Source organism: Eptatretus burgeri, chromosome 18 (assembly GCF_056783735.1).
Source record: "Eptatretus burgeri isolate ZD-2024b chromosome 18, Ebu_testis_v1, whole genome shotgun sequence".
In the NCBI taxonomy this organism is placed as follows: domain Eukaryota; kingdom Metazoa; phylum Chordata; class Myxini; order Myxiniformes; family Myxinidae; genus Eptatretus; species Eptatretus burgeri.
The window spans coordinates 41,374,959-41,394,381 of NC_140978.1; the positions used below are offsets into that span (position 1 = coordinate 41,374,959).

Consider the following 19,423-nt stretch of genomic DNA (forward strand, 5'->3'; position numbering starts at 1 on the left):
TGCCTCATGGTTGCAGCAGGTTGACCATCATCTCAAGGAGATGGGGATGGGCCTGGCATCTGCCTGGGGGATGGCCAGACGGAGGCCCCTGGAGTACCGGCGGAAAGTGGACGCAGCGACGCGCTGTTCTGGCACATGCTCCCATACCTGACCTGACCTGATAGTGATAATACCAATGATGATGATAATGATCATCTATATATAATGGAGCAAGTAAGTATATATACACAGTCGGGTGTGAAAGAATGAGTCCCCATAAATCTCAAATCACGATTTCAAACACATATTTGTCATAATATTGAAGATATAAATATATATTCCTAAAATTATTACAGTTATTATTGACTGACATTTTGTCAACAGAATAAATGAAGGGCGATACATTTGAGAGAAAGATAAAATGTATGTGAGCAGTATGACTATGATATGGAGTGCATTACAACACTGTTGGGAAAAGATTGACCCAAACATAATCAATAAACTAAAAATTAAAGAAATCCCAAATGGAGTAGAAGCAGTTTTGAAGGCAAAAGGGAGCCACACTGATTATTATTGAGTAAACATCAATACAGATTTGATTTTTCCTATAAGTGTGGTTTTTCCTTAAGAGTTTATGGAAATTCCTTGAAGGTGATTTTGGTTTTGTTATCACATCTCAATAAATAAATTTGCGACTGGATTTTAAATCCCAGTCTTACTTTTGCACTCCACTGTATGTTCAGCCACGAACCCATGTGACTATATGTCATTACATACTGTTTGAACATCAGTTGCACCCTGACTACATCTATTAATGACATACTATTAGAACTTACCTTTTAAATATTTAGACCCTTTTGACTGCTGAGACCCCTTTGACATTTAAAGATACTTTAAGACCCTTTAGATGCTGTTAGACATTCACATTATTTAGACCCCTTAAATCCCTACATACCTTGAGATCCTACAGACTGTTAAGACCCTTAAGACCTGACAGAGACCCCATTAGACACTTTAGAACCCTAAGACCCTTAATACCCTTTTAGACCATATAGAACCCTTAGAACCCAAAGACACTATAGACATAGACCCAAACCTTAGAACCAAAACAAACTATAGACAAGACACTGAGACCCTATAGACTTTGTTAGACCCCTTTGACCACTAAGACCCCAAAGACCCATACACCTTTGGACCCTGTTAGAACCATTAGATCCCTAAGACCCTACAGACCCCGTTAGACCCTAAAATCCCATTATATCCCTTTTACCCATAGTACACTGAAACTTGTGGTGAGGAAGCTGCTCCAAAAACCTTGCCTTCTCTTCCTAGGATATATAAGGTGACTAAAGGCAATCTCATTGCATTCCCAAAAGGCCACAAGTGTGTGTCCACATTCAGGAGAGCCAGAAAACAACATCTGTCCAAACTCAAGAATGAACTTTCAAACTTGTCTCCCTCCTCCAAAACCTGGTGGCACCTTGTTAAGTCTGTCTTTGGTGTATGCTCCCCTTCCATCGCTTCCCTCTCTTCAAATGGCACCACAACCGATTGCTCGTGAGAAGGCTGAATACCTCAATTCTGTGTTTGCTTCCAAATCTTGTGTCTCTAACCCCTCACTCTTGGTACTGATTCATCCCTGTCATACCCAACTGTGCTTGGACCCTGTCTTTTGCACCTGAGAAGGTGGAGAAGACTCTTTCAACCCTCGACTCGGACTCTGCTACTGGACTGCAAGACATCAGCTCACGTGTCCTTAAAACCTGCTCTGCTGCTCTTGCACATCCTCTGTCTGCCCTTTTCATCCTATCATTTGCCTTCGGTCATTTTCCATTTGCTTGGAAATCAGCCAACATCACTGCATGACATCAAAAAGGTACAAAAACTGATCCCCATAACCACAACCCATCAGATTACTTGCAATCATCAGCAAGGTCATGGAACACATCATCACAGTTGATATAAAATCCATCCTTTTCTCCAACAACCTCATCTCAGATCACGAAGTTGGTTTCAGAGGAGGTCACTCCACCTTGGACATGCTGCTTCTACTCACCCAACAATGGATGGAAGCCCTCAATGTCAGAGAAGAGATCTGGAACGTCTCTCTGGACATGCCCAGTGCTTTTGATACAGTCCGGCATCCTGCCTTACTCTTTGATATAGTCTGGCATCAAAACAAACTGTTTTTCTTTTCTTCTTTTTTTATGTTGAAGGCTCCAGTCATAGACTGAATAGTCCTCATCGAGGCCAGGCCTAAAATATAAGAACTGCTTTGATAGAAAAGTAAGGAAAGAGAGAATAGACTAAGAGTTTTTGAGGAAGTAAAAAAATATGCTTTTTGAAAAGGGGAAGGTCATAAGTGTTTAGGAAGACGTGAGAAGGTAAAGCATTCCAGAGCTTGGCAGTGGAAGGGAAGAAACAAACATCGTAACGGTCCACCCTTGAATTGCCAATGGCCACACAATAATCACGTGATGTAGTGGCTTGTCGAGTATTCCTTGGTCTCGCTAATGGTGGAGGGACACAAACAGCAAGTTCTTGCGAGCAGAAACCAAAGTAATATCTGTAGAAAAGAGAAAGACAGCCAATTATGCGGCGTAATTTGAGCGGGTCAAGTTTTGAGGTCACATTGGTAGAGTTGACAAGTGGAATAACTTTAAATTCAATTCTGTCCAGTAAGTATGTGGAGCTGGAACCTCCCCAGATGTGAGAGCAGTACTTGATACAAGGACGAATCAATCCTTTATATAGTTGGAGCAACTGTTCAGGACTCCTTATTTCTGAACCTTATTTCATCAACATCTGAACAGGACTCCTTATTTCTTCGAGGCAGACTTAGCTATTTGAGTATTGTGTGGGTTCCAGGATGAATTTGATGTTAGAGTGATACCTAGTGGGTTTATTGTATCACATCGTGTAATTGTAGAGCTTTCAAAGGAGATGAGAGATCGAGATTGAGATAGAGATAAAGATAGGAAGAAATTGAGTTTTTGAAGCATTCAACTTTATTTGATTACATTTGCTTCACTGGGAGATCTTGCCCAAATCCGAATTTAAAGAGGTGGCTGTGATGAAACCAGATGTAGATCGAGTGAGGGAAGATGGGGCAGATGGGAAAGACATGGAGGAATGTAATGTTGAGTCATCAGCATACGAGTGCATTTGGTTATTTGTGGAAGAAAGGTCGTTGATAAAAAGAAGGAAGAGTGTTGGGGACAGAACGGAACCCTGAGGTACACCGCTGTTGATAGGGAAGAGAGATGTTGAACCATCAACAATTACAGAGATAGAGTGGTCGGAGAGAAAGCTCGATATGAGAGAGAGAGAGCAGAGTGAAGGAGGAAAGCCGAAAGAGGGAAGCTTGGATATCAGACCCCGATGCCAAACTCTGTCAAAGGCTTTTGAGATATCAAGGCCAACAACAAAGGATTCCCCAAAGTCTCTCAAAGAAGAGGCCCAGACATTCATGTAAGAAAGGATATCACCTGCAGATATTGCCTTGTGAAAGCCATATTGGTGGTCAGATAGAAGTCTGTGAGATTCAAGATGCTTGAGAAAATGGGAATTGAGAAAACATTCAAAGACTTTGGAAACAAAAAAAAAAATCAGAGCAACAGGACGGTAGTTAGAGGGGTTTGAACGATCACCCTCCTTTATTAGGTCATCTCTTCGAGCATGACATAATAATACGAGTGTCGATGTCCTTCCGTCCGTCCGTTCACAATGAAGTTGAAGTGAGAGATCTGGTCATTAGTGATCCTGATAGAGGTCGATGAGACGTACACGATGGTATAACTTTCAAGGTCACCGAAGGTCAAGGTCAAGGTCACAAGGCCTTTGAAGTTGCAAAAATGACGATTTTCAAATTCTATCTCCTCCGCCATTTCTCAAGCGATCTTGAATTTGATTGTAGCAAATGAATCTATGGGACAATATCTAAATTTGATCAGGCCGTATTTTCAATATTCGCTTTCGTGTCACGTGACTTCAAAGTTGGCAAAAAATGTGAAAATGACGATTTTCAAAATCTATCTCCTCCTACATTTCTCAAGCGATCTTGAATTTGATTGTGGCATATGAATGTATGGGACAATATCCAAATTTGGTCAGGACGGATTTTCGAATTTCGCTTTCATTTTCGCGTCACGTGACTTCAGTGTTTGCAAAAACTGCCCTACCTTCAGGAGGCTATATATTCTCTACTGGGCATGGTAAAAGTTAGTGAATGGTATCATTGCCTAGTAGCTGACCTTGTATATTTATACATTTTCCGCCGAAAGTGCAAAAGTTTCAAAACCCTAAATGTAAACGTCGGCATTTCGTTTCAAAATATAATTTCGTGCGCGCACGCCAAAATGCCGAGTCATCTTGAACCAAACTGCGCAGTTCGAGCTGCGCAGTCGTCTTCGGTCATAACTGAACATTGAGAACTTGTGGTATTATTTCTCGCAGAGATGATCGTCACTCCCGCACGGGGGTGATTTTTTTAAAATAGGCTGTACTAAGGCATGTTTCCAGGTAAGAGGAAAAGTTTGGGTTTTTAAACAAAAGCGAAATAAACGAGCAAGCATGGGTGCAAGTTCTGAAGCACATTCCTACAAGATACGGGGAGGAATGCCATCTTGCCCATAGGCCTTGCTTGTGTCCAGAGAGAGGAGTATTTTTTTGACTGCATGAAAAGAGATTATAGGGAGGGACATGGGATTGGTGAGGGGAGCATCAGAGGGAGGTGGAATGTTAGTCATCCAGTGGGGAGGTAGAGGAGAAAAGAGAACCAAAAAGAGTTGCTTTATCAGTCAGAGAGACAGCGATGGTATCATCGGAACAGAAAAGGAAAGCAAATGTAGAGCGACAGAAGTTGTTGGAGATACTTTTAGCGAAGGACCAGAAAGATCTATTCATGGAAGAAGATGAGAGGTTGTCACATTTCTTTTGAATAAAGGAATGCTTCGCCTCATGAATAACATGTTTGCAATGATTTCTGGTGGATATGAAAGCTGAATGTGAGTCGAAGGAAGTAGACTTTTTCCATGTCCAATATGCGGCATCCCTTGCAGAAATGGCTGCAGAGCAGGAATTATTGAACCAAGAATTGGTAAGAGAGATAGACTTGAAAGAGAAGGGGATATAAACCTCCATTCCTGCAACAATAACCTAAGCGATACATTCAGCAGAGATAGAGGCAACAACAGAGGAGAGGCTGTAGTCTTTTCAGGGGAAGTCAGAAAAGAAGTTTCGTAAACCAGTCCAGTCACTATTATTGAAATGTCAATACTGAGAATTATTGGAGCAGTCGGATGAGAAGTGGTGGTAACTAAGGTGATGTTCACAAGATTGTGGTCACAAAAAACAATTGGAGGTGAAATTGTGTAGTTGTCATGCAACGGATTGGAGGTGAAGAATAAATCCAAAGTATTGGTAGTGTGGTCATGACGATCTGGGATGTGGTTAGGGTGGGTGATAATTTGTTCCAAATCATTAAGAATGAAAAATGTAAGAGCTTCAGCTCCCCTAACGTCCATGTGGGAAGATTTCAGCCACTCCCTGTGGTGGACATTGAAGTCTCCGAGATAGCGAAATTCTGCTTGAGGGTGTTCGGACGTCATGGCCTCATGGCAAGAGTTAAGATAGTCAAAGAAAGTTACGAAGTTTGTAGAATTGGGAGAGCAATAAGTGAAAGAGAAAGATAGTGATGATCGGGAGTCAAATCTTAAGCCAGATGACATCAAAGTTTGGAGATTTGAGGTCCACAAAGACCAAGGAATACAGCAGGCATGTTGATGTTGGAGTGAACACAGACTCCTCCTCTGAAGTGGAATCGTGAGTGAAGGTTGTTGTTCAAAATGTTAAAATAATTAACAAGAATATCACGTGATAATTGGTACTCTGAGAGAAGCAATATATTCGGAGACGAGCTTGCTCGACGATGTTCAACAGAGGAAAGATTAAAAGAAAGGCCACGAATATTGGTGAAATGAAATGAAAAAGAGTCACTTGTTTTACTCTGCCTATGGCATCCAAGGTCAACTCCACACATGGCTCACTGACTTCGTCCACTCATAGCGAACGCGTGGCTCTCAACGGACTCCTTTCATCTCCATCCAGTCAAGGCTGGAGTGTCCCAAAGCAGTGTTCTGGGCCCAGTTCCATTCCTCATCTCCATAAATGATCTCTCTGACTCTCGAAAATCCTCTTTATCTATCTGCTGATGACTCCACCGTCTGACATGACATCCCACATCCTTCAGACAGGCAGGCTACAGCCTCCTCCCTCTCCTCAGACCTTGACAAAATCAAAAGCTGGTCAAACACTTGGAATGTCTTTCAATCCCGACAAATCTCACACTCTCTCCATCTCTCTCCGAAAGGACCATCTGGCAACCCCTCTCCCCCAATATACTTTCTTAACAATCCCCTTGAGGAAGGCGAGTCATTCAAACTCCTGGGTCTCACTATCAGCCATGATCTCCTTTGGGGAAACCACAATTCAAAGTTGGTCCCCAAAGCTGCCACTGACTGGGCATCCTCTGACATAAAAAATTCTTTCCTTGGCACACCTGAACTATCCAGCCACAAGGGTTTCATCCGCAGCTCGATTGAGTACTGCTCTCTCCCCTCTGGGTTGGCTCCCCTGCCTTACATCTTGCTCAGCTTGATGCTGTGTAAAACAAGGCCTTCAAGATTATTGGAAACTCCCGTGATGATGCCAAGTCTATGGGTGCATCACTTCACCATCAAAGACAGCACAGTGGTCTTTATAGTCTTCTACCACTTCCTTCCTGGTCTTGCATCCTCTGCTCTTTCCATGCTTTGTCCCCTCCATGTTTCGACAGGGCACACATGGTCCACCATCAACCAATTTCTGGTGATACTCCCAAAAGCCAGAATCACCACTCATTTGTTGGGTGGTCGCGAGGACTTACCCTTATTCTCAGGTTTCCCGTCTGTCTGTTTGTATGTAATGGACAGCTCTGGAGGCCAGAGGAGTCAACCGATTTTGATGAAATTTGACTGGTAGGTTCATACCAGGATCAAGTTGTATGCTCTTTTGAGCACCGTTGCTATGGACGCCACCATTGCCAAGCAACGGGACTTTGAAATATTTGAAAAAAATCAGAAAATTTTTTTTTTTAGAAAATCAAAAATCAGCTTCAGCGCTTTTATATGCACTATAATCAACCTTTTTGTCAAAAAATTTCAGCCCGATCCATCAAAAACTGTTTGACTAGTATGCAATTATATTACTATATGCTTTCACCCCAACGTTCGCGTTGGGATTCCCTCACGTAGGGTTCGGGAATCGAACACAAATGATGAATGGACAGTTGCTCATCACGTTCCTATATGGAACAACGAACGGCAAAAATGCCATCTGATGTGTTCTCATCTACATATTTCAAATTCGCCTTTGTCTAGCGACCACCCATGTCGCCTACCGATTGTTATTATTTTTCCTGCCTGTAGAACCAACTTCTACTTTCTCTTCAATCTCATTCTTCCCTCCAGGTCTTTAAGACAGCTTTTCACCACCATCTCAGATAACTCACAATGCAAAAACATGATATTTTATACCCTCGTTAACCCCCTCCCATCACGCCACCCCAAACCTCCCTCCTTCCAAACTTCCTCTTTTCCCTCCTGAGAGTTTCCTTCTGTATCCATGTTCTCCATCCCATGCATCCTCTCCTGCCCCCCATTCCTCCCCACACACATTGTTTGGCCAAGTCTGCCTCTATTTTGGCCTTTTCATCCCCTTCTTACCTGTTCGTTTTGTCCTGTTGCATCGTGATCCGTTCAGTGTACAGTACTAATACTATCTCTTCCATGAGCCTCAACTATGTAAACAACAACAAAAAAAAGACTGTTTTGACACTTCAGACAACTTTAGACCCCTTCACTCTTTGACCTTTTGGATCTCTTTTTAGACCTTAAGACCTTTACACCCCTTAAGTCCCTTAATTCCATTTAAACCTCTTAGATCTTGACACCCTTTAGACCCCTTACACCCTTCAGACCCTTACAACATCTTAGACATCTTTACTCCCCTAAAGACTGCTTGAACCCTTGATCATTTGTCCAGGATATCAGTTTATCTAGCCCGAATGCAACTACTACCAATACCGTGTGAAGGCACCGTGGGATAATCAAGGTTAACGAGATAATACTATCACATTAACGTGCATCCAAGGGATGGCCTGCTTTGCGATGCCTGTTAAGTACCAATTCATGTTTGTAGTCAATTTGAGGATCAGACCAAGTTTAGAGAGCCGAGACAAGTGTGCTGCCTTTAAGCCAACTGTCAAGACAAAATCAAATCGCTCTGAATTACAAAAAATTCATTTGTTTGGCTGAAGATGACGTTATTAAAGCGCTTTGTAGCCTGCGATTTAAATTGTACAAAAAATTATGTTGAAATAATTTTTTGTACAATTTAAATCGCAGGCTACAAAGCGCTTTAATAACGTCATCTTCAGCCAAACAAATGAATTTCACGTAAACTCACTCAAGAATGTCCGGAATTCATTTTTGCTTGGGGGTCGAAACTTTTGTTTTGATTCGCCATTTCAACTTCAATCTCGTGAAAGGGCCCATTTAAAGCAATAATATGATCTTGTACAAATAAATTCTGGAAAAAAAGAGACATTAACCCTTTGGCATGCAAGCATTCTCACCTTTTACGTCTTTTGACGACATCAATCACTCACAATGATTTCCAAAATAGCAATTTGTTTTCGTAAAAAAAAAAAAAATATATATATATATATATATATAAATCAGATCATTCTGTCACCAAAAATGCACAGATTCAACAAATTGCCTTCATGAAAGGGCAGCTGCAACATTACAACAGCGACTTTAAGGAGGAGAATTGCCTTTTGCCTTCTCAGGGCACGGCACCAAAATGGCATGGAAATAGCGCATTGGAAGTGACAAAGAAATATTTTTTATGATTCTTTGTGACGTCATCGATTTTGACGTTTCTTCGTGTTATGTTGTTTTTGATTAGGGTTAGGGTTAGAAAATCCTCATGTACACCTGCATATTGACGTGTAATGGCTTTGGACTCCACGAGAAGAAGACAACAATAAGATTAATGTCAGCCCTTGGAATGCTCGACTTTTAAAAGAAAGCTTCTGGTTGCGCCAATCATCAAATTATCTTCGCTGGATTCTCAAGGTAATTAAGACAATGGTAATGGTCATTAGGTTTATCGTGCCCTTGCCATATCTAAATCTCAGGACTCTTACTTACTGCAGGTGGTACTAACGATTCAGCTATAAACCCAAGCAGAGAATTTGGCTTGGGTACCAACACAAAATATCATATTATTTTCGACAGAGCTTAAGCTGTTGCGTGTCGGTTGCGTATCTAAATTCTCTACTTGCTGCGTCTTTAGAGTCTATAACCTGGGTGTGGATAGCTCTCTTTACGTCCCCATGCAAGCCACCGCGTGCTCTGAGAAGCAGCACCATCTGCCGGCACTGCGTCCGAAATACGGTTATAACTCAATCCGACCTCATTGCACATCAACGCCAGATGAGATGACTCGATGGTCAGTAGGCTACCTGCAATAGGTTAGAGCTCTCCAGCAACGTCAACAACAACAAAAATTAAATAAAAAAAATCAGGAAAAAGGATGAGTTTGTAAGAGTACCAATGTATCACATATGGGGAATATGTGTTCAGGATTGCGTCATGCACATCTATTCTGTGTTGTGAGGTCATGTGTTTGGGTAATCCAGATGACACACCTGTGACCAATAGGTACCAACAGCTGTGCTCAGGATGTGCTTCAACCGATATGGAGAAATGTTAAAATGGTCGGTCATGGCCCAGATTTGTGTCTCTCAAACCCGTGCTTCAAGACGAAAAGCTCAGGTAAGTGAAGCAAACTGCATTGTTGAAGAATCAGGGTAGGGGGAGGTCGACGTTTGATTTTCGGTTAAAGCTAATCTCATTAGACACAGAAGTCGTCGTGGCAAGGAAAGCACATTGTTATAATGGGTGAGGCCTCGTGTGTCATGGGGTCGGAGATTTTGTGTCATGGAATTCTGACATGCAGTACGTTTGACATCCCGGCAAGTATCATGTGCCATCATATATTGGAATTGGATGGAGCATATACACATACACGTTGCAATTGTATTTGATGTGGTACGTGAGCAAAAGACTGCACAAAGTCCCGCAATCAGCCGTTGCAGCTGTCTGTGATCGAGTGATGGCAAGAGTGTGAGGTCGTTCCAGTAAGAATCAAAGTTTCAGTACTGGGCTCAGAAATGCATGGCATCTAATCGATGTGATGTGATGTGAAAAAGACCTAAAAGTAAAACTGAACTGGGAATTTGGAGGTGCAGCAAGGTATTGAGGGGTTGAAGCAGGAATTCACTGAGTTCCTTGGGCAACTGTCCAGAAAATTCCCATGTTGTACATAAATATATATATGTATGGTCGTAGGAGAATGGAGCCGGTGTACTTCTGGAGAGCACAGTGATATAGACGAGTTTTAAATGATGTCAGGATTGAAATGAAATGGGAAGGCTGAGAATATTTTTTTAAAAAAATTTGGTTTTGTATACAGTACATAGACGAGGCTCGTAGAAGAGCTCGTACACTTAATTGATCAAGACGCAGCAGGATACAAAAGGAACAGTAGAGGGGGGGGTGGGGTTGGGGGTGGGGGAGCACCAACAGCAGAGTTGAAGGCCAAGATAGAGGGAGACTTGAACAAACAAAAGGTGTGGGTAAGAATTGGGGATGTGGGTAGGAGAGGATGCATGGGGTGGACAATATGAATACAGAAGAAAACTCCAAGGAGGGAAACTGGAAGAAGAGATCATGGTTTTGAATTTGGGAAGATCTGAGATGGTGGTGAACAGCTGCCTTGAAGACCTGGATGGAAGAATGAGATTTAAGAGGATGTGGAAGTTGGTTCCACAGGTAGGAAAAAAAGAGGAACAAATGAGTGGAGGTGAGCAGCGATTATGGATTTAGATCGTTTCCCCAGAAGGGGATTGATGGTGGATGTGTGAGCCCTGCAGGAACCTGGGGTGGGTGGAGAGGGACAAAGTACGGAAAGAGTAGAGGGTGCAAGACCAGAAAGGAGCGGTAGAAGACAGAGAGACCACCGACCTGTCTACGAAGAGTGAAGTGATAAGCTCATAGACTCAGCTTCAGCACGGGAGATTCCAATAATCTTGAAGGCTTTAGTATCCATGACGTCAAGCTGAGATAGATGTGAGGTGGGGAAGCCAGCCCAGAGGGGAGAGCAGTACTCCATCAAGCTGTAGATGAAGGCCTTCTCGGTGAATAAGAGTTCAGGTGTGCCAAGGAAGGACTTTGTATGAAGGAGTATGCCCAGTTGGCAGCTGGTTTGGAGGCCAACCTTGAAATGTGATTTTCCCAAGAAAGATCATGGCTAATCATGAGATCCAGGAGTTTGAAAGACTGAACTTCAAGAGAATTGTTAAGGAAGTAGATGGGGGTGGGGGAGGTGGTTGCCAGACAGTCATTTCGCAGAGAGATAATGAGAGTGAGATTTGTCAGGATTAAAAGACATATTCCAAGTGTTTGACCAGTTTGTGATTTTGTCAAGGTCTGAAGGGAGGAGAGAGGGAAGAGCAAAGGTCATCAGCAACTAAAAAGGGGATTTCCAGGGAGTTATGGAGATCATTGATGAATATCAGAAACAGGACTGGGCCCAGAACACTGTTTTGGGGCAATCCAACCTTAACAGGGAGAGGAGATGAAAAGATTCCACTGACAGCCACATGTTGGCTGCAAGGGTAAAGCCCAGAAGCCATGTGTGGAGTTGGCCTTGGATGCCATAATCAGAGAGTACGGAGGGCAATGTGGAATACTACATTATCAAAAGCACGAGATATGTCTAGAGAGACGGCCCTGATCTCATGTCTAACATTGAGGTGCCTCCATCCATTGTTGAGAGAGAGTAGAAGCTGCATGTCCAAGGTGGAGTGACCTGGTCTGAATCCAAATTTATATCTGCAATGAGGTTGTTGGAGAAAAGGAAAGATTTCATATCAACTGAGATGATGGATTCCATGACCTTGTTGATGATTGGAAGTAAACTAATAGGTGTGTAAAAGTCATGTTATAGTTTGGAGTCATGTGATGTGCAAAATGCAGTAAAGCTCATCCGGACAGGAGTAATGTGGGGATCACACGAAGCTGCAAGTGGGGACTGCTTTAAATCAGCAGGCTAAGCATATTCAAGAGATACAGGTGGTGGAGGCTCGTACAAAGGTGTCTCATGCTGTTGCTATTGAGTGTTTGCTGTATTTAGAGTTGAATCTGTTTTGGAGAAGGTGTGCCAATGCAGGGTCAAAATGGCATACCCATTGTGATGATTTTTTTTTACTTTCCTGGTACTCAGGCTGTTTTTCAAGAAAAGTAGCCAATTCAGTGTGTTCGATCAGGCTTGTTTATCCATTGCATTCCATTTATTGTGACTGCCTTCATTCACGATACCCATCAGATTAAAATAAAAAAGTAGAGGTACATTCAAAGTGCACTACCCTCATGCTAAATAAATAACAAATCCTCCAGCAGGCGACATTGTTGGCACAGCTTTGGCGCCCGGGGATGCCGCCGTACAGCCATGGAGATGGAATTGGGAGGGAGTGGTGGACAATAATTGATCGATTAATTTATAAATTGCATCATTAACATCAATAAATAATAATCGTAAATATAAATTAATTTCTTCATCAATTGGCTAAGAGCATCCCAAAACCACCACCGTTTCTTCCAAATCTGTGACTTTCTGAAAATTGCATTTCAATAAAATAGACATTATCAAAGCTTTTTGACTTGCATCCCTCAGGATAAAACTGCAAGCAGATAAAGAGGAACCAACAGACTCCCGTTTATAAAGTTACAATGTCATGTCCACAACGTTGATTGGTTGAGAGGAAAAAAAAAAGGACGGGATTACCTGATTGGTGGAACCATGGAGCATCTTGAATAATGAGTAGGCGGAAATTAATCACCAAACTACAGGTGGAAACATAATGCTAATATGCTGAGGGCTATTTGCGGGGGGGGGGGGGGTCGTGGTTTTCATGATGGCTCAACCTTGACTGTGGTTGAGTTGTCACACAGGCAAGCCATCATTGTCAAAATAGAACATCAGGTCAACCAATCCGATTCTTTGTTTACAGAAATAATTTGTCCGAACTTTACTCGTATATCTATTTTGACCATGATGGCTTGACTGTGTGACAACTCGACCACAGTCAAGGTTGAACCATCATGAAAATCACGACCCCCCCTCCCCCAAACTTGCCCTCAACTAATTAGCATTACATCTCCACCTAATCATTATTCATGATGGTTCATTTCCGCCAACTCATTATTCATGATGCTCTATGGCTCCACCAATCAGGTGATCAATCATTTCTTTCTCTCAACCAATCGACGTTGAGGACATCACATTGTAACTTTATAAACGAGAGTTTGGTGTTTCTTCTTCATCTGCTTGCGGATTTATCCTGAGGAGTGCAAGTCGAGAAGCTTTGATAATGTCTATTTTATTGAAATGCATATTTTAAAATTTTGTTGCACTAATCGCATTTTTTGTTGAAAATTAAGTAATTCATTGAAAAATGAATAACTAATCGATTCAATGATTAATCAATAAATAAATAAATTACAGCCAAATTACTTGTTCACTATTATGTCCAAATATCAGCTTCCCAGCTCAAAAGGTGCCTCGTGGTGGGTCGGTGCCTGAATGATGCATTTTGAGAATTAAGATAACACCCCCCCCATCCCCCCCAGATGAGAAAGAAAATAAATAAGTAATTAATAAATCGATAATAATTCAGTAATTAATCAATTCATTGATTCATGTGAAAAAAAAAACAACAACATTGTTTTTGCCAAGGCACATCTTGACTTTTACCCCCAAATTTCAGCTTCCTAGCTCAAAGGATGTCTGAGATATCGCCGAGACAAACAAACAAGCTTAAATGAGCTAAGATCCTCGTCCTCTTAATGATGACGTCATAAAAACGAATATGACGTCATTGTGATGTATCAGGTTTGCGATAAATAATTATCTGTGCTAATGCCCGGCTTAATTCCCGCAAACAAAATTCAAACAGCTTGCCTAGTTTTGGAGATAATGGTACAGGCGATTTCCATTCGCGGCGATATTATGACGTCAACTTTTTTCTAGGAAGAATTTCCAAAATCGGAGATGGTTACTGCCTGCGCGTGGGCTTTTTGCATATACATGGCAAGTTTCACGAAGATCCGATGAAAACTCTGGGTTGTGAAACAAAAAGTGTCAAAGAATAGGAATGACGTCATAAAAATTGAAATGATGTCATAGTGATGTATCATATGTGCAACACTGACATCAACAAGATGGAGAGATTCATCTCTGCTAATGCCCTGTTCGATTCCTGCAAACAGAATTCGAAAAGCTTGCCAAGTTTCGGAGATAATTTTTTAGCTGATTTCCATTAGCGGAGATATTTTGACGTCATAACTTTTTTTTTTCTAGGAGGAATTTTCAAAATCGGAGATGGTTAGTGTCTGCGCAGGGAATTTTTACATATATACGCCAAGTTTCAGGAAGTTTCGATGAAAACTGTAGGCTGTGAAACAAAAAAGTCCACAAGAAGAAGATGAAGAGCAACAACGCGAGTAAGAATTAGAGATCCTCCACGAGGATCTAGAAATCAAGAAAACAAACAGAGTGAAAACCGAGTACTCCCTTCCTTCGACGCCCGGTGATGACGTCATGTATCACCTGGATATGGAATTGGGAAGGAGCGCTGTACAAAAGATCAGAGAACATTAAAATTAATTGCAATTATGTAGAGTGCTGGACTGCATCAAATACTCGAGATATGATCCTGATCTCGAATCTGAGATTCAGGGTGTCCACCCATTGTTGGGATGGCAGCAGCAATGTGGAGAGTCCAGGGTGAAGTAACCGGTCGGAAACTAAATCAATGAATGGTCTTAGATCAGGTTGTTGGACAAAAGGAAGGATTTGATGTCAACTGTGATGATGGATGCCATGTCTTTGCTTTGAATTGTAAATGCAGCTAATGTGCCTGTAGTTAAGAGGATCTGATTCTTGCACCCTTATATGTAACTCGCAGGAAGGATTTAACCGATCTTCTAAAATGATCAACAATGCCTTGACAGACCTTTTCGATTCCCACAGCTGTCCTCGTGCTCGTCTTTGGCCTTTGCTGGGCTCCGTTCCACATCGACAGACTTTTCTACAGCTTCGTCAACACGTGGACAGAGTCTCTGGCACTCAACTACAATATTCTTCATGTGGTCTCCGGTGAGTGAGTGTTGCACCCCTGCACCAGTGTCTCATAGCGAGGTGCATTTATCGATAAAACGTTTGGAAAAAAGTGACAGAGGAAAAACCCCTTTGATTGGGGTTACCTTAAGGACATAAATGCTACTGGACTGTGCACGTCTTGGTAGTCAAGTGGAGATGTTGTCCCATGTGATGCAATATAGCCTTATCGGTGCGCCACACAATCATTTTTCATCTCCAACACCTTTTCAGAGGACAGTTCATTTCAATGCCACACAACCTATCTTCTTTCTTCACAGGTGTCTTCTTCTATTTGAGCTCAGCGGTTAATCCGATCATCTACAACGCCTTCTCGACGCGTTTCCGTGCAGCCTTCCACGAGCTCATTTGTCGCCACGAGTGTACGCGGGCTTCCCAGTTCTCCAGATCCTCAGTATACTTGCTCACTGCTTTCCCCGTAAAATATATTACGACAAGTCACAGCCTTAGTACCACTGACACATCAAGCAATGCACATTCCTCCGTCCTCGAAAGGCAGGCGCGGTCCGTTACCTCCCGAGACGTGGCCACCAAATGAAGAGAAGCCGGCGCACTTCTGAACTATGAACATGAATCAAATAAATCAGTCAAACACAAAACCATTTGGTTAAAGTTCCAAAGTACGCCATGATGCAAAATTGGGAGTCAAGGGAGAGGAAGGTGCAGCAGAGGGGGGTAAAGAATAAATAGATCTGGTTACACAATAAATAGATCATCCAACGTGTTCAAACGTATTGCGGACAATTCAGGTTTGAACATCTCGGTTGCCATTTTTGTCTCTCGAGTTTGTCAGATGTACAGTTTGAATATTGCAATAACTGCACTCAAAACCCAAATCGCAAGATAAACCTGGAAAAGTGGGAAACAAATTCAACTCGATATACGTGTACTTGCCACATTGTGTACTTGAAGTTTGGAACACATTGTACACTCGACAATCCTCCATGATAGGTTAGCCGATAACATTTTTCCCATTGATGTATTTTAAACGAAAGCAAGATGAAAGGCCATCTGTAAGACAAGCAAGGGTAGTTTTAGGCAGAACACCGGCACTACGACTGCAGAGAAACGCTTCATTACACGGTGTGCTTACTTTAGAACGTTTAGAACTTTAGAACGTTTAGGCGTCAGTGGTTCTTGAAGTTATTCAGTGAAATACTCTCATCACTAAATGGTGTATTCAGGAAAGAAGGAAGGAAGGAAGGAAGGCAGGCAGGCAGCCATGCTGATGAAATTCCACACCTCATCTCAGAAATTAATAGTGGTCGGTAAATGTTTTAGATTTCGCTATATCATGTTAAATAGTACGGTCGTGTGATTGTTACCATGTGCAATCGTATGCTAAGATGTTGATGTGAGGGTTTGTACTACTATTGTTATGTATTTCTACCATGTGATGCAAGTGAGTGGTCTAATAAAGTAGGTTTCTTATCTATCTCTGTGTGTATCTGTGTCTCTGTGTCTCTGTGTCTCTGTGTCCCTCTCTCTACAAGAGCAAGATTCATGGAAAAGCAAGGTTAAGTTAACAGCGGGGTAGCAAGGAAACACTTTGGCACAACTGGCAAGGGGATAACAAAAAAGGAAAGGAAGAGAGGGAAGGGGAGGAAACACTGACATCAACAAGACGGTTGGGTTACGAAGGGTTAACCGTTCTGAGGACCACAAGCATCTTGAAGGTAATTTTCAGATCGAAGTCAAATTTTATTATTAGTTTGGCAAGCTTTCAATCTTTTAAATTGAAATTCAAGAGTATAGATGATGAAAAAAAACCAACTTTTTCTCATTTAAAAAACAAATAATGGAAATGACGCAAACTCTTACCCAATGTTAACTGCAATGTTTGCCAATGTTACAAATATAAGTAATCTAAAATTGCAGAGAAAATATCAGATACACCACCTTAAAGTTTAGGGACATACTGTATGCGTTTGCTTGGTCCTTAAAGGGTTAATGGGGGTAATAAAGATCATGGCTCAGGATTGGGATTGGGGATGACACGAGGTTGCTAGGCATTGTCTGTTGGAAGTCCTCGAGGGAAGAGTGAGACAGAACAGCCTCTGGAAGCACAGTCACACAAACAGGAGAAGCGAGGATTAAAAGAGTTGAGATGTGCAGTCAGCCAGGATTTTGGAAGTTTCACTGGTGGTCTGTTTTCTACCGGAGGGGGTAATCCTGGTGTTGGCTTAGCGGTTAGGGTGGTGGCTTTGCGTCCTAGGATCCTGAGTTCGAGCCCTAGGATCCTGAGTTCGAGCCCTGTTGGCCACTGAATTAACACCAGGGGGTTGACTCAGCCTGTCATCCTTCCGAGATCTGCTAAATGAGCACCAGTATACTAGTAATAGGGGCACCGCATCAGCGGCATAGCCGCGCCCCTAACCAATGATGCAACCAGCAGCCAAAAAGGCAGCACACGATGGGAATCAGAGGGGGGTTACTGGAAAAATGCATGCATCCTGGAGTTGCAGGGGAGGGTCAAAGGTCAGAGAGAGTGGAGGAAGCAATGTTGGAGAATCGACCAGAAAAAAAAAACAGAGACCACCGACCTGCCTGTGATATCAAAGCAACAGACCTTGTGGTTTTGGCCTGGTCATGGGAGATTCCATTATTGTTGAGAGCTTTAGATTCCACAGAAACCAGGAGACACAGATGTGAGAATTGGGTGCCAGCCCATAGGTGAGAATAGTACATTGTTGAGCTATGGATAAAGGCCTTGACGACTGTGAATAGCTCTGATGTCCAAGGAACGACTTGTATCAATGGAGGATCTTGGATAACACCCTGTGGCTGGTTTTGGAGGCCAGTTTTGCGATGTGGTTGGCCCCGGAAAGGTCATGGCTGATTGTGAGTTTTTTGAAATTCAAGATACTGAACCTCTCCCATTGGCTGACCATGGAGATAGACATGCGATTTAGTTTGATGATCCTTCCGCAGCAACCAAATCCTCGATCTTTTCTACTCCCGTTAATCCACCCCAAACCCACCTCCTTCAAATTCCCTGCTTCCCTTCCTGAAGGTCCCTGTCGTGTCCATCCTCCTGTTTACCCCGTGTAAGCTGCCCCATCCCTCTTGTCTCCTGCTCCCCTTGTTAGTTCTTATATGAGCCTTGACATTACATATAAAATAATTTTTTTTTAAAAGGTCAACAACGAAGGTGGTGTTTCTAAAATCTCCACTTTTCATCCCATTGAATTGAAATTTTAAGAGGATTTGCACATCAGGACCAGGTCATTGAATTCAATGAACAAGTATTTTTGAGGTCAATGTTGGCCAAAAAATCAACATTCGGCCAAATTTCAGAAATTGTCAATTTTTATGTGATTGACATGAAATTTGAAGAGGATTTGCATATTTGGTCATTGAATTCAATCATCAATTATTTTTAAGGTGAAATTTATTTTATGGATTTCGCAGGTATTGTGCTCTATGCACAACACCTTTCTTGTTGTTTTTTTTATTGTTCTGTGACATCACTGGCGACAACCTCAATGACTGATAATGATAATGGTCAGCTAACAGCATGACCTAACCATCTCCGTGGTTAGCGAAAGCTCATGGAATATTGAGGGCTTGGAAACAGAGAGACAGAGAGACAGAGAATGATAACGGACTCCGAAACAACCCGCGTGATTCCATCTCCGTGATAACATCATCCGGACGCTTATGTACAACCCGACAATGAGATGTATTTTGTGGAGATGCATTTATGGAAACGTTTCGATGTAGAGCATGTAGTAACTTGTGGATCGAGTTCCTTCATATTGACCATTTGGCTCGTGGAGTAAGTCAATGTTGTTTTTAATCATTTGGATATGGTATTTCTGAAAGAATACAATCCTGGACCTACTGCTGAAAAGGCTGTTCGGGCCATCACATCTTTGTCGTATCCATATCACTTGATTACCGGAAATTCACTTGCACTTCACTACCTCCACCACTGAAGGTTTGGTAGGTGACAAGAACAAGCCGATTCAATTTCGGTGAATATCCGGCCGATCAGTGGGATACAAAACATACAACTCTTCAACCTGGCGAAGGTTTGTGCATGGATGATACCGAGTGCCGTTCTCGTCACCCTCGCTGAAGGAGAGGGTTTGGC

At 42.3% G+C, this 19,423-nt stretch overlaps 1 protein-coding gene across 1 annotated transcript in view; it reads left to right on the plus strand.

The window, feature by feature from the left end:
- Positions 1 to 18,472, plus strand: part of LOC147008978 (neuromedin-U receptor 2-like) — a 60,771-nt gene extending 42,299 nt beyond the window's left edge. The window contains exons 4-5 of the mRNA XM_085863766.1: positions 15,181 to 15,306; positions 15,588 to 18,472. Coding sequence (XP_085719892.1) covers positions 15,181 to 15,306; positions 15,588 to 15,865 — 404 coding nt within the window. The 3' untranslated portion in view covers positions 15,866 to 18,472. The remainder of the gene's footprint in view (positions 1 to 15,180; positions 15,307 to 15,587) is intronic.
- Positions 18,473 to 19,423: the final 951 nt, after the last annotated feature.